At 52.0% G+C, this 14,002-nt stretch overlaps 5 protein-coding genes across 5 annotated transcripts; 3 read left to right on the forward strand and 2 right to left on the reverse strand.

Annotated features, from left to right (window-relative positions):
- Window positions 1–8: 8 nt before the first annotated feature.
- HMPREF1541_10574 (uncharacterized protein) lies at window positions 9–895 on the forward strand (the record flags this gene model as incomplete). The annotated part of the gene is made up of 2 exons (XM_008715245.1): window positions 9–668; window positions 725–895. 2 exons carry the CDS (start codon window positions 9–11, stop codon window positions 893–895), a joined length of 831 nt encoding a protein of 276 aa, XP_008713467.1.
- Window positions 896–1,605: 710 nt separating this feature from the next.
- Window positions 1,606–2,648, forward strand: HMPREF1541_10575 (uncharacterized protein; the record flags this gene model as incomplete). Its single annotated transcript, XM_008715246.1, has 2 exons — window positions 1,606–1,778; window positions 1,829–2,648. 2 exons carry the CDS (start codon window positions 1,606–1,608, stop codon window positions 2,646–2,648), a joined length of 993 nt encoding a protein of 330 aa, XP_008713468.1.
- A 369-nt stretch (window positions 2,649–3,017) lies between these two features.
- On the reverse strand, window positions 3,018–5,190 carry HMPREF1541_10576 (uncharacterized protein; the record flags this gene model as incomplete). Its single annotated transcript, XM_008715247.1, has 6 exons — window positions 3,018–4,092; window positions 4,157–4,255; window positions 4,309–4,563; window positions 4,610–4,721; window positions 4,775–5,028; window positions 5,081–5,190. 6 exons carry the CDS (start codon window positions 5,188–5,190, stop codon window positions 3,018–3,020), a joined length of 1,905 nt encoding a protein of 634 aa, XP_008713469.1.
- Window positions 5,191–5,835: 645 nt separating this feature from the next.
- On the forward strand, window positions 5,836–6,021 carry HMPREF1541_10577 (uncharacterized protein; the record flags this gene model as incomplete). The annotated part of the gene is made up of 1 exon (XM_008715248.1): window positions 5,836–6,021. A coding segment is annotated over one exon (186 nt), but the record flags the coding sequence as incomplete, so codon positions are not given.
- Window positions 6,022–8,966: 2,945 nt separating this feature from the next.
- HMPREF1541_10578 (uncharacterized protein) lies at window positions 8,967–10,559 on the reverse strand (the record flags this gene model as incomplete). Its single annotated transcript, XM_008715249.1, has 1 exon — window positions 8,967–10,559. The coding sequence occupies one exon, from the start codon at window positions 10,557–10,559 to the stop codon at window positions 8,967–8,969; it is 1,593 nt and encodes a 530-aa protein (XP_008713471.1).
- Window positions 10,560–14,002: the final 3,443 nt, after the last annotated feature.

A 14,002-nucleotide genomic window follows, 5' to 3' on the forward strand; every position in this document is an offset into this window, starting at 1 on the left:
ACACCACCATGCCTTATATCACCGTCAAAGATGGCACCGAAATATACTACAAAGATTGGGGCAATAAGTCAGGCCAGCCAGTCACTTTTAGTCACGGATGGCCGCTGAGCTCCGACGACTGGGAGAACCAGATGTTCTTCCTGGCCAATAAAGGCTACCGAGTGATTGCTCATGATCGTCGCGGGCATGGACGCTCATCACAGCCCTGGGAAGGCAATGATATGGACACATACACCGACGACCTCAATGCACTATTTGAGCATCTCGACCTGAAGAATGTCATGATGGTCGGTCACTCAACCGGCGGGGGCGAAGTTGCGAGGTTTATAGGCAGACATGGTACCAAGCGAGTGTCCAAGGCTGTACTCGTCTCAGCCACCGCTCCGGGCCTTCTGAAGAGCGACTCCAATCCACACGGTGTGGGCATGGATGTGTTCGAGTCCTTTCGTGATTCCATGGTCAAAGACCGAGCACAGTTCTTCATCGATGTGCCCTCCGGACCGTTCTTTGGCTTCAATCGTGAAGGCGCTGAAGTCAGCCAGGGTTTGATCTGGAATTGGTATAAGCAGGGAATGTCGTGCGGGTTCAAGGCGGCGTACGATTGTGTCAAAGCCTTCTCCGAGACAGACACAACTGAAGCTATCCAGAACGCCGATGTCCCCATATTGGTATGCTTTCCATTCTGTATCCCAGATCCCAAAGCCTGGTGTCTAATCTCTTGCAGGTGTTGCACGGAACTGACGATCAGGTTGTCCCGATTGACGCGACAGGAAGGCGCTCGGCTAAGCTGGCAAAGAAGGGCAAGATTAAAGAGTTTGAGGGTGCCTCGCATGCATTGCCGACCACACGCATAAATGAGGTTAACCAGGCACTGCTAGAGTTTCTTCAATCCTGACTCTGATCCAATTCCTCACTGTGGGCAGCACTGGTGAACATTTCGTGAAGAGAACGGCCACATAAATTGCAATGAAATGTAGGCAGGGATCGGCGTCCCTCAAGGGTGATCGCATACTCCTTGCGCCGGATATTTTCAGATAGGCACTGGCAAATTTCTGCCCCAGGTAGTCAATACACCATCTTTATGTAGTACTCGCTAATTGCCAATGAAGATCATCAGAACAACTCCTTGGGCTTGGAATGTAGATGTTCGCCGGGCTGATGCTTCTGGTGGGGCACCCAAGGGGAGAACTAGTCTTTTAGTACATCATTATGCCACTTCTATGCTCGCAAGCCGCCACGAGGATCATTTCCTGGGTGAACGTCAAGATGTCGCGAAAGACTCGATTATGTCGCAGAATAGCGAGTGCTGTGGCGGAATGTTATATAGCATTGATCATCATTGGTCCTGCCTATACTAGATCCAGCTCTGAGATTGCATTCCCAGCGCGATGAGGCCGCGTTAATTCGTCCCATAGCTTTGATATCCTGCTAGACGATCATTCTGATGTTCATTACTCGGAAGCTATGTACTTGATAGCCTCTCCACAGTGTCACAACCAAAATGCTTAGCCCCCTAAGCGGCATGTACGATGTACCATATACTTGGGTGCAGCTGCACCTCTGTACCTTTGTGATACCAAGTTGTCCGCTTCAGAAAACGCCACAATGTTCAAGCTGCCGGTTCTGTACTCGCTCTTACAACTCTACGCGGTAGTAAATGCTTCTGCAGTTGTTCGCCGAGACACGCTGTATCAGCCTCTCTCTACGAGATGTTCGGTATCAGACCCGCCTCCAGCGTACCATAAGTCGCTCCGGTACTTTGACGAGCAAGAACGCCAGTAGGTGTTCCTTCTGGCAACATCTGAGCAAACACTCATCGCTAGGCTAGATCGACAGCGCTCTGGAACTCGACTTCAGTTGAGAGGCTGCTCCTGGATCCATTGAAACGTCTTTTTGACCGCGAGACCGCGATTCAAGTTGACACTTATATTCACGTTGTGTCAACCAACAGCTCGTCGCAACCAGGTTCAGAAGGTTATGTGTCGGAATTGCAACTAATCAACACATTCGCCTACCTAGGAAACTCTTTCAACAGGACCGCCATCAACTTCAATCTGAAGAACATTACCCGAACAGTCAACGACACTTGGGCAGTCAACGGCGATGATTTGACGATGAAGACCGCACTGCGACAAGGATCGTACTCGTCACTTAATATCTATTATCAATCGAAACTCGACCGTAGCGGCAGCATGCTCGGCTTCAGCACACTCCCAAAGGACTACGCAAATGTCACTTCTTCGGACTTCATCACAGATGGCTGTAACATCCTCGCGAGCACGGTTGCTGGCGGCACTGAAACGGACTTCGACGAAGGTGCGACAACAGTTCACGAGGTTGGACACTTCTTCGGCCTGCTACATACTTTCGAAGGCAACACCTGCTCGAAAGACAGCTGGGGAGATTATGTCAGCGATACACCACAGCAAAGAGATGCAACTGTCGGGTGCCCACAGTATCAAGACACGTGTCCAGTCTCTGGGATTTCGATCACCTCGTCGCGTGTTCCAGGACCACAGGGGTATGCAGGGCCGGACCCGGTCCATAATTTCATGGACTACTCGACTGATGCGTGCCTTACGGAGTTTACCCCGGGCCAGACGGCCAGAATGCTGAATATGTGGGAGCAGTATAGGAAAGGCCGGTGATGGCGACGTTCGAAAAAACAGTGGTTCCAAGCTTCGACGGAACCCATAGAGCCGCTGTCCATGATGGTTGAATCTAGATCATCAATTCCGTGTAGATACGTTGAACTTTTAGTCATTCCACCTGTGACGCAGTGCACACCAAGAGAACCTAGATGACGTTTTCATTAAGAAACCGGAGTCAGTCTCGTGCCAGATAACGAAAGCATTGGGAAGGGACCCAGCACGTCGTTCTAGACTATGTCCCCTTCGTGTCTCCTTTGGCAGCAAGTAGCTACTCGACATCTTTCTGGACTTGAAAACCTCTTTTGAGCACGCCTCAATATTACCGTACTACCTTCTGTTCGAACTTCTCACTTCATTTGTGCCACCTTACGCCCAAGAGAAATGTTCCAAGTGCAAATAGACACCTCCGGACTTTGGACTTCTCACGATCTCAAGATTCTCTGCTGCAACAGCGTTTCGAACATCATTCTGCATGGTCAGAGGCCCACAGACGAAGACTCCGAGAGTCTGGCCCGCATCTGCAACCTTCGATGCTTCTTCATGGACGATTGACGGCAAGTCCGGACGGTGCCGAAGTTCTTGTTTGACAACGCTGCTTCGTCTGGAGGTTTTGTCTTCATGGAAATGCTTCTGTGCGAGAACGTCTTCTGATGAGGACGGTTCAGATCGCTCGAGGTCCCCGATGACCTTGACTGAGTTCATATGGTCATCGGCTTCACCAGTCAAGTAGACCTGCAGATCCAGGTTCGCAGGTGGATGGGTTGAAGAGTATCGTGACAGGAGATCCTTCACGGTCCTATGGAACCAGACACGGGTGGCAGTATCTCTTGTGGCGAGTACGAGTCTGAGTGATCTGGGCCTAAATTGAAAGGGTTGAACTTGACCAGCATCCTTGAAACCACCTCCTTTCTCACCGAGCTCCGCCTCCGTCCGATGCTCCTCAATTGACATGGCAAGACAGTTTCGGGCGAACAGCTCAATGAAAGGCAAGATCCAACCCGCGCCAGAGCCGCCCGCAATTACCAGTAGCCGGTCGCTGTTATGACATTTCAATGGGTCGATGCCGCCGTACGGTCCATCGACTAGCACAGGTACTGCCATACCTGGATGTTTCATCGCCTGGTTATACAGCCGGGCTGTGAAGCCGCCACGATGACGGATGTAGAATGTGATTGTGGACTTCTCATGTGGCGATGATGCTGGTAAAGAGCAGATCGTGAACGGGTGCGAGGTAAGTGCGTGAAGACCGAAGCCCCTAAAGCGTAGAAAGCAGTGCTGGCCAGGGACCCAGTGGAAATTTGCTGGGATGGTTATTCGCGTAAAGCCGTTGTCTTCAACGAAGATCTGCGCCTTTTGTCTGAGTCCGTACTCGAAACAGGTACGTAGCCATGGGTAAACTAGGCAAGGTACGTAGACAGCAGCGGTTGCGATGAAATAGTCCCTGGTTGCAAGTTAACCATACTAATTCGTTTTGTGCAGAATCGCTTAGGTCCGTGCCTGCTTACCATGAGGTCAAAGTATAGTCGCAATGCCAGAAGAAGATCAGCACGAACACGACGACGGAAAGGAAGTGCGACGCCTTGAAGAACTCATAGCTCATGCTTCTGAGAACGAGGTCAGTACCAGTGGTAGGGTGAGTGGACCCGCAAATGCTTACCGAAACCAGCTGAACGATGCCAACGTCAACCAGGCCTGGAAGATGAGAGCGACGATACCTGTCCAATAGAACAGCAAGCTCATCTCAAAATGCATGACCATGTCGTGGAATCGGATGTGGTAGACAATGAACGGAAACGTATGCATCAAAGCGAGGACGAAGAATGCATACGCGGTCCATCGGTGAAAGACTTGGAGTTTCTCATGAGGGACACCCGTCAGGAGCGTGATCCAATTCGTCTTGCTGGCAGTTGCACTGGGTTATGTCAGCATTGCTATCACTTGGGACAGGACCGACGAACAATACAAAAGGCATACATGCCAGAGCCATCCACCCAGACCGAGTTCCAAGCGGTGGCGAGCCGCCGAAATCTAGACTTGACCAGTAATATGGACTCGGGATGAGGTCCATACCTAAGAACATCAGCACTTAGTTCCAGTTTGCCAAAGGCGTCGTGTTCACTTACAGGAGAAGAAGATCGTGCCAACAGCTGCGATGAGTAACAGCCCAACCGGTGCAGAGTTCCACCGGAATGCTCGCACATGGAAGCCACGGTAAGACAAGTAGCGTACTGCAGCTGTCATCCTGCGCCATAAAGGAAAGGCTTGCTCTCCCCTGGAGCCCATTGTCTGTGATATGAGGTGTCCGACGATGAATATGCCAATAGTGCACATGAAGAACGCTATCGTGGAAAGCCCGAAGACATGGTCGGCTTCATACCTAAGGGAAAATCAGTTGGCATCTGCCCTACTATCGAGTTGTTTCGTCTCACCAGAAATGCCAACGTTGGCGATAGTACTGGCACTGCTCAGACGTGAAATCGTCACAGCTGAAGGCCCGGCTGCCATGCAGCTGGACCGGTGATGTTAGCCATGCGGCCATATTGTGTCGACCGTGAGACGTGGATGTTCTTGTTCTTCCTTGTCGAGATGTCGCGAGGATTGAGTATGGTCAGCGAGTACAAGAATATAGGCGAAGCTTTGATGGCACGAACCTCCCTATTGCTTGGAACTTCTTGCTACTGCTTATCAGGTTGAAGCTTTTCTTCGGCCCCAGGAAAACGCAACCGGCAAACCGATAGTCTGCAACTTGACTGCAGGATCACGTTTGGCAAGGTCCTTATTCGCTCAACGACGATGGTTACCAGCCACGCGAACGGGCCTAACCTTGCCAAGCTTTGGAAAACGTGCTCAAGATGGAGCGTTCGTAGGCTTTTTCGAGAGGATCGGCGACCATCAAACCAATAAGACCGAATGCAACGCCAACCTGAGCAAGTTAACAGCAGTGTGCAGCCGAGGTTCTGCGGGTATAGGCCAGAGTGCTGATGTGGCTCAGATGCCGACTTCCACCATCAGAATAAATGGTAACTTCATCTTCAGACCGATCTCGTGCTGCCACAGCTCACTCACAAAACACCCCTTAAGCGTCTAACGAAAAGATTACACGATGGACATGTCCAGTATGTCCATGTCAGGGGCGCCCAGCCCAACGATGTCGGGAACGTCGATGAGCAGCTCAACCGGAGGTGCCATAGACATGTCTTCCTCAACCCCATTAATGGGTATGAGTTCGATGGCTATGGTGTTCTTTACCTCAATCCATACACCACTGTATTCGAGTGCCTGGACACCTAGCAACGCGGGCCAGTACGCCGGGACATGCATATTCCTCATCACGCTTGCGGCTATCTTTCGAGCGCTCCTGGCGATTCGCGTGAGGTTCCACGAGATCTGTGCGATCTCCCGCCGTCGACGCGGTAGAGGGTTTGATTATGAACCACCCAGTATCGATAAGCCAACCTCTCACCCCTGGAGAGCCAGCGATGCGGTGCTGCTAGCAGGATTCGATGTCGTCCTTGCTGGTGTCAGTTACCTACTGTGAGTATCAAACATTGATGCCATACTCTCATACTCTAGTTGCGAGCTAACCTCATGTCCAACAGCATGCTGGCTGTGATGACGATGAACGTCGGGTACTTCCTTTCCATATTGGGCGGTGTTTTCGTTGGAAGTTTGGCGTTTGGTCATTTCATAGCGAGCTCGTCGGCACATTGAATAGCTTGACGGCTAGCAATGAGCAATCTCAAGTCAGTCTCTTAGTGCTTGGGTGGTAGGTTGATGACGACGAGTTGCTGCCAAGATTTTCACTGCCTGAGCTGGCGCTAGAGCATGTGTTGCGGCGACAGCACTGTGACCGAGTGAGCACGCTGATACATACGAACACCTGGAGCGGAATGGTACCAGCTTTGGTTGTATAGTCCCCCGGCAAGCCTCAGTAAATGGGTTCTCCAAATGAGTTAAAGCGGCAGACTTGCGCCTCAACACCTTGGTCGTACGTCGGCCCAATGAATGACCACGTCCTAGAGTTATAGCCAAACCGACGCTAAAACCTACTCGAAAGCAGTGTGACATGTGCGCAGATCTTCCAACTTTGCCAAATCGAGATCCTCAATCTGCTACGGCGCTGCAGTATGCTGTTGTAACTTGTCTGCTTGGCTTCGTCTACAACCTGTTGAAGTTTCGCCTCGATGTTGAGAATTAGTTTGCTTCTCAACTCTCTCAACTGATGGTTGTGGGACGAATGTGGTTGAATACGATTGCGACGATTTCAATAAAGTCGTTGTCCTGTGGACTGCCTGTATCAACCACAGAACGCTTTCTTGTAGGCAAATCTCGAATTCAAAAACGCTGAATAACCATAAGGTGAACGTGGCCAAGATGGGGTTTCGAAAATCCCAGGGTCAGCAGCAGTCACAGATGGCGCTGGAGCAAGATCCAATGCTCGAGCAGGAGCAGGTTTAGCAGCTCCAACAACTCTCAGGCGGCAGCATGACAGGGACTCCCCCACGCCATTGATGCTCATGAAACGAAAATCACCTTATCATACGGCGGGGCCGAACAGCCGCATCTCACATGTGATCGCCATCCGTTCCAGCGAGCAGACGCGCAGCGCAGGATCCTATCACGCCATTGACCTATGTTCTTCGGGAGTTGGAGAGCCACGATGATGGCATATGTGAAGACACAGGTTATCAAAAATATGGCCCCCGGTGTTAATGTGGAGTCTCTAACGTGAAAGCACAGGTGCTGGGAGTAGAAGAAACAGATCAATTTCATGTGGGGATAACATGCGCATGAATCTCTAGCAGCTAGTACAACGGATGTGGGTTTAAGTGGTGGACCAACGGAGTGCATTTGTTGGATACGCCAGCGCTTGGAGAGAGATGCTGGAGTCCGCCGAGAAGTCAGCACGCCAAGGGCACGGTTCGTTGCATGACATTTGCATCGAGAGAGGGGGGATTTCATGATGTGCATATGAAAGTCGAAATTCGCCGGGATGGTCGATAGGGGCGGATCCAAGGTGCCCATCCAGTGGACCACGCTATTGCGTTGTGCAGATGGGGCGGGTCAGTGGGTAGCACACCATGCTTTGTCATTGTTTGCCAGCTGCCACGCCTTCGGCCTGGTGGCATCTCGATGACTGATCAGATCAATCGACTGAGCACGAGACGTTGGACACATGTCGCGCACAAACATCCAGCCAACCCAGCGGCAGGTACAAAGCGATCACTGCTGGCATAGTCTCCGTACAAGCGACAAGTCGAGGCTAAGGCGCTCAATCGCGACGAATCGAACCAATACAGAGCCACCGTGCCTGATCCATCGGGACGTCCAAGTCCCAAGCACGTGTTCCACCCGTCCACCGCCGCCGAGCAAGCCTGGGGACCCAGCCAAGCATGACATAACAGTTCCACAGGATCTACAGCGGGATTTACTTTTCTTCACACCGTGAAGACTCGAGATTCTTTGCGCCTGGGGAGCTGGAGACTCAACACGCATGCCCACGGGGAGACAGAACAAGAACCTCCACCGCCATTTGTGGAATCTATCGCGATCCCCCAGGCTGTTTCTCCAGAAGCAAAGACTTGTCGGAATCCATACGGGCTCACCCGACCTCTGGTCTCCGGTTTTCTCCGGGCGAGCGTGGTGCCGGCGGAGGTCGGAATAGAGTTTAGAGCTGGCTTCCAGCCCGCACCACGATCTGGGTTGCGGGTTGCAGAGGGGAGGAGAGGTCTCTACTCGAGGTGTTTTCTTCCCCAGGACCTGAGAGCCTTGGTCGTTATCGGCGCTTCAATGTTCTGGCAGGGTGCCCGTGTGATGTACCCTGAAATACGGCACGAAATCTACAAAGACGGGACATTTGGATCCGATGGTACGCTCCTTTGCGAGATCATAACCGGCGAAAACAAGAGTTCTGTGGACTCAAGTGTAATAATTGTATACTGAAGTTAGTCACATTCGTCTCGAGCCCAGAGAATTCGACCATTGCTACGTGAACTTCCATATGCGAATCCCCCTCTGCCTGTCAAAAGACCACTGATGTCTATCCCGTCTATTACCCAGTAACAGCAATGCACCAGTCTATCTGGCGCCTTGGAACCACAACCCAGCCTCTCCCTGGTAGACCGCTTGATGTCCCTGTAGTCCTTTCCGCCAGGATTGAACCTCCCTTGTTCCATATATATCCGTCTTGATTGGTCGTCAAATCGTGTAAAAGCGTCCAAAGCGCTCAAAAACCCGCCCAACACCACGCTATGCTGAAGCTTTTGGTAAAATAGGTACAGAGAATGAAGTTGAATGTGAAAATGACAGAGCATATCAGTGGTTGTCGGTGGACTTGTACCAACCAACGTTCCATACCACATGCGCGATATCCTTGAACGTATTGACAGCATTCAAGGCTTGGCCGAAAATGCTGTTGCGTGGAGGGCCGTCATCCTCGTCATATGGCATAAACATGCCAGATTCAGTCCGCCGCAACCCAGGACCTGGTTCGTATGAGGCATCTTGGGAAGGTGCTTTCCAGGGTTCATCACTCACTTCGGGATCATCATCCAAGAGAAAGTTATGAGACGGTCTCGGAGGCCGTAAGGTTTCTTGTGATGGAGAGGGCGACAGTTTACGGCCTCCTGACCATAGCCCCGACTGGGTTTGAATCTCGGGCGGCTCGGGTGTGTCGGTTCTATATTTGAGTGTCGTAGATGGAAGAGGAACGATAGTCTTGTTGTCGTTGCTGAAACTGCTCCTCGGGGTTGTGAGTTTGCTTCGCAGAGCTGGCGCCATCATCAGGCCGCCGTCATCATCTTCATCGGACTCCATGGCAGCCACTTCTTCTGGCTCCTGCTTGGTGTCGTCATCCGATTCCACAGCTTGAACCTGCTTGACTTCTTCGTCGAACAAGACGTGCTTACACTCAGCCGGTGTAGGAGTTTCGGAGTATGAGTATGGTGTTCGTGAACTGGTAGAGACTTCGCCTTCCTGTTCGGCGGGCGAAGGTGCCACGGAGGTATTCGTTCTGGATGATGAAAGGGTGAAGGCAGAGCAATGGCGCTTAAAAGCTGGCCTGCCACCCGCTGGGCTGCTGGCTTTTTGAACCTCGATAATATCACTCACACGCTGCAGGAGTGATTGTTGTGATCTTGATCGTTCCAGCATGACGGCAGAAGCCGACTTCTTCTTAAGGTTCGACTTCTTGTTAATGAAAGAAGAATGATGAGACATCCGGCTTGGTGGTGGGGTCACTGTGGTTAACGACTTGGATCCAACCTGTAATGGACCGTATAGCCAAGTGACGTCGCAGTCCTTGAGCCAGTTGAGAGACTCAGGCGAGACGGTTTTAAGGTTCTTTTTGGTCTTGATCCATTGCCGCCAGGAAGCATTCTCGAGTCTGGTGCAGTTGGCGATGCTTTGCCTCCGCTTCACTACATAGCTCCAGGAGGCCCAGATGTCCTCTTCTCGCCATTCGTGTGATAGGTAGTCGACGTGCTGCGTAGGCTCGATCTGAACTGCCTGGTCGTCGTTGACCTTAGACGGTAGATCTGCATCGTGCGGAGTAGATGAAACAGCCGTCGTCTTTTGGGAGGGTTCGGACTTGATCGTGATACTCTGCTCCTCAGTACCACTTCCGAAGGAAGGGAAGTCCATATCACCATGGTCGTCATCCGACTCTTCCGATAGACTACTCTTGGACGAAGGCTGGGTGGCGTGGTATGTATAGCTAGCAGGAGGGTCGTAGCCTCGACTGGGAGTGGACGAGTAGTACCGCTGGTCAGACCTGTACGGGTATGCAGGTCGAGATGAGTGATAATCGAGTGAGGGTTCGTAGGAGATCGTAGAATATGACGGTGAATCGAGGGTGTTCTGAGTGAAATGATCGGCCCCGGGAAGAGGAGCCTGGAGCAGTGTGGTCATGACTGGAACATAGGTCGTATAGCGACAGATTCGAGGGCTGTATCTGTTATGAGAAGCGCCAGAGTGAAGTGTTACAGTCGCTGTTGCGTTGATTGCAGAGGAGTTCAGAGGCTTAGACAGCAGTCATAGAGCGCAGCGGGTAAGGAGCAACCGCCATCAAAGTCAAAGTTGGTGCCAGTGTAGTGCTCGTGACTGCTTGCGCTCTGGCTCAGGTAGAAAAGAGTACTAGATTGTGGCCGTAGGCAGTGGAGGCGGGGAAAGAGCAAGCCGGGAAAAGCAGGGAGCAAGCCTGGCTAAGTCATAGTGAAAGAGAGGTCCGACAAGCAGGGTAGGCCCAAAAGGTAAGGTTTTAGACAGAATGCTCAGTGGCGGCCACTCAATGTCGCAAAAGGTTAAAACAGAAGTCGACCAGAGGGGAATCCAAGTCTCGATTGACGGTGGTGACAGTGGAGTCAGGGTTCAAGGCCCTTGGCACTGGAGGAGGAGACGATGGAGATGACGGGCGTGGGGAGCAGATTGCATGGATAAAGATGGAGCAGCTGCAAGGCAGGCGTGGGATCGAACGGAAGGCGCGAGGGCAAAAAATTCAGCAATGCAGAAATCGCCCAAAGCCTGAACTCGGGCGCCGAAGCACTGCACTGCGGGGAACAAACACGCAACAGCCGTCGATCTGTGGCCCAGACCACCTCCGCGGGCAAAGCCAATCGGCAGCACTCGGCCACCTGTGCCGCTTACCATCACCCAAGGACTCCAGGCCCCAAGGGGCTCCAGGGGTCGCAACCTCTGCTATGCGCTCGCTCGCTTAACTCAAGGTCCTGAAACCAGCCAAACCGCAACCTGTCGCCTCTGGTTGATGCACAGCAAGAAAGCGATCGGCTGTTGTCATGATCGCCTGTTCATCGTCGTTAGTAGTCATGTTGGCAATGCATCGTACAATGACACATTCCACAATCTGAACCACAGTTGAGTGCTGGCTATCTCCAGATACCCCGGCAGCCGTCTCCAGCTGATAGGCATATCAACTGCCACCCCGACCCGCTGTCAGTGTCACACCTGTCTACCGCAGACGGTTGCACAGGGGTTCCACTACAGCAAGGATCAAAGAAGTCTGCTATCAACAGCTCTTTCACCATAGCTTGCCTCCGGCACCTCATCGCCTGTCCTTCCGTACACGAGGCTCTAGGTCAGCTTATGCTCCGTCAACGTCTCTATTGCGAAGTCTTATTGGGTTTGCCTTTGGTCTCCCTGAGGCAGAGAGCCTCTCAAACTCAAGATACCGCTCGTATATTCCACCTGTCGATATTGGTCTGCTCCAACGTCGCAGCATAACGCTGTGGTTGCGCAATCTGTTTGGCAGTCGTGTTCACATTGCTCCCACGTTATTTTCCGCTAAGCTTCCGTTGCATGCATAACACGACGACGCCTACGACAACTTCCTTATCGCCTCGCCCATGCCGGTCGTGTTGATTCAGCACTGCTTGCCATTGGTCTGAATTCCATCTGCTATCAGCTTGGGATCTTTACGAAGGACTGGACTCACTGGAGCATTCCCTGCCCTTTGTTAGCGACATGGAACACCCTTCCGTGCCACAAGCGTTCAATGGTCGCTCGTCACGAGGTGGCTTGTGCAGCGTGGCTGCATCATTGGCTGCCGTTTGACGCGCAGAGGTGGCTCTGCAAAATCTCAGTCTGCATATTGGCCACCACTGGGTCGCAATCTTTTATCAATCGGAATTGAAAAATTCCTTGATGTTACGCTTGATGTTAGGCTAGGGCGGATCCTCCTCAGTTGCTTCTATGAGCTCTGGATCATCGGCGATGGTGGATCGATATTATCCTCAGCCACGCAATGGGCCCCTCTTTTTTACAGCATTGAACTTCTGGCTAACGCCAAGTGACCCCATCTACAAATAGACCTGTCGCATCCATACAGTACCATGCACGGATAGGATCTTTGCCTCTGGAGACGGTGGGTATCGGCATCTTCAGTCGGGCCGTTCGCTTGGGCATATCTTGTTTTCCCCCGATGATGAGGATGCTAGCACGTTGCATGGGATAAGCATACCAAAGTGTCGAAAATTTCTGCTCAGGCCACCGATCACATATGTTGTCCCTGTCAGTCTCTAGACAGATCATCTAACATGCATGCTTCTCTAACCATAGGCGCTCCTGTATCACGATGCTGCAGTGGAAAACTCCGGGGAGATACAGCTATGATACAGAGCAACAAACTCTAACCTCGTACTGATTCCTTGTCTCGAGATTGAGCACCGCAATAAATGTGGACCAACTTCGCATGTGTATTCTCCTTGCGAATGACCAGTCGCAAATAATCCCGCACATGAGCTGCTGCTGCCCATCGGCACGACATCCACTCATACGAGCCGGAAGCAGCCTCTTCCTCACTCTGCCGGGCCCCCAAGGTTACAAGCAGATAGCCTATTAAGGTTCTCACAATGCCTCCAAAGCAAGCCATTCTGGAAGCATAACTCACTACAGCAGTACCTGAGTCTCATTAATCTCTTACTATTTACGCAGCTCCGAATTAATAACCGTCCTTACCATCGGAAGCGGGCCGTTAGCCCAACGGTTGTGGCTTTGCACTTATGCAAGCCTGAGCAGGTCGACTCTCAACCACACTTCCACCCTCAAGTTGACCATTTGTAGTCCTTTCATGTGAAAGTCGACTGCTCGTTGCCTACAGCTCGACCCACCACGCCTAAGATTTGCCCCAGCTTTCAAGCTTCAAACGAACTTCCACATGCGAGAGCTACTGCTCACCTACCCTGGCGGCTCACGAGTCAGGATACCAACCTAACATCGCCCGCACGACCTGCAAGGAGTGACGCCAAACAAGGATGAGCTTGCTACATGTCCACAGCTGATAACAGGCGGCAGGTACGGATATTCCTAGCTTGGCGAGCATAATGACCTTTCCGCGAGAAGATGCCCTGTTGTCTGCATGCATGGTTCGGTTGAAAACAGCTTTCGGGGATAATTACCGAACTTGTCGCTATCTGCTTCACGTCACCGAGCCTCGTCAAAGAGGGCCTGTTGTGAGCTTGCACCGCTGAATGCAGGGGCTGGTATCTGAAGGCGGGGTAAAACGTGAGAAGGCTGCCTTCGCTGCTGGTGCTGCAAGCCATGCAGTACAGAAGACATCTTAGTGGTCCATCGAACACAGAGCCAGGATTCTAGCCTACGATAGGGTATCCGTGAGACGCACCGGTGCTGCTCGAGGAAAGCTCGTGCCTAGATGCCAGACATAGAGCCGTAGTCAAGCAAGGAAAGATGGTGCAGAAGACTCGGAGACTGTGTGCCTGTACCGTAGTCATTAATGGCGGAGATACGATTCCCACAGCGGGGAATACAGAAGGCGCACGAGCGTTCTTGCGCCCTGTTTTCGTCTGATCAGCTATTGGAGTACGTTCACCAACGGGCTG

This window comes from Cyphellophora europaea (genome assembly GCF_000365145.1).
Source record: "Cyphellophora europaea CBS 101466 unplaced genomic scaffold supercont1.13, whole genome shotgun sequence".
Classification (NCBI taxonomy): Eukaryota; Fungi; Ascomycota; class Eurotiomycetes; order Chaetothyriales; family Cyphellophoraceae; genus Cyphellophora; species Cyphellophora europaea.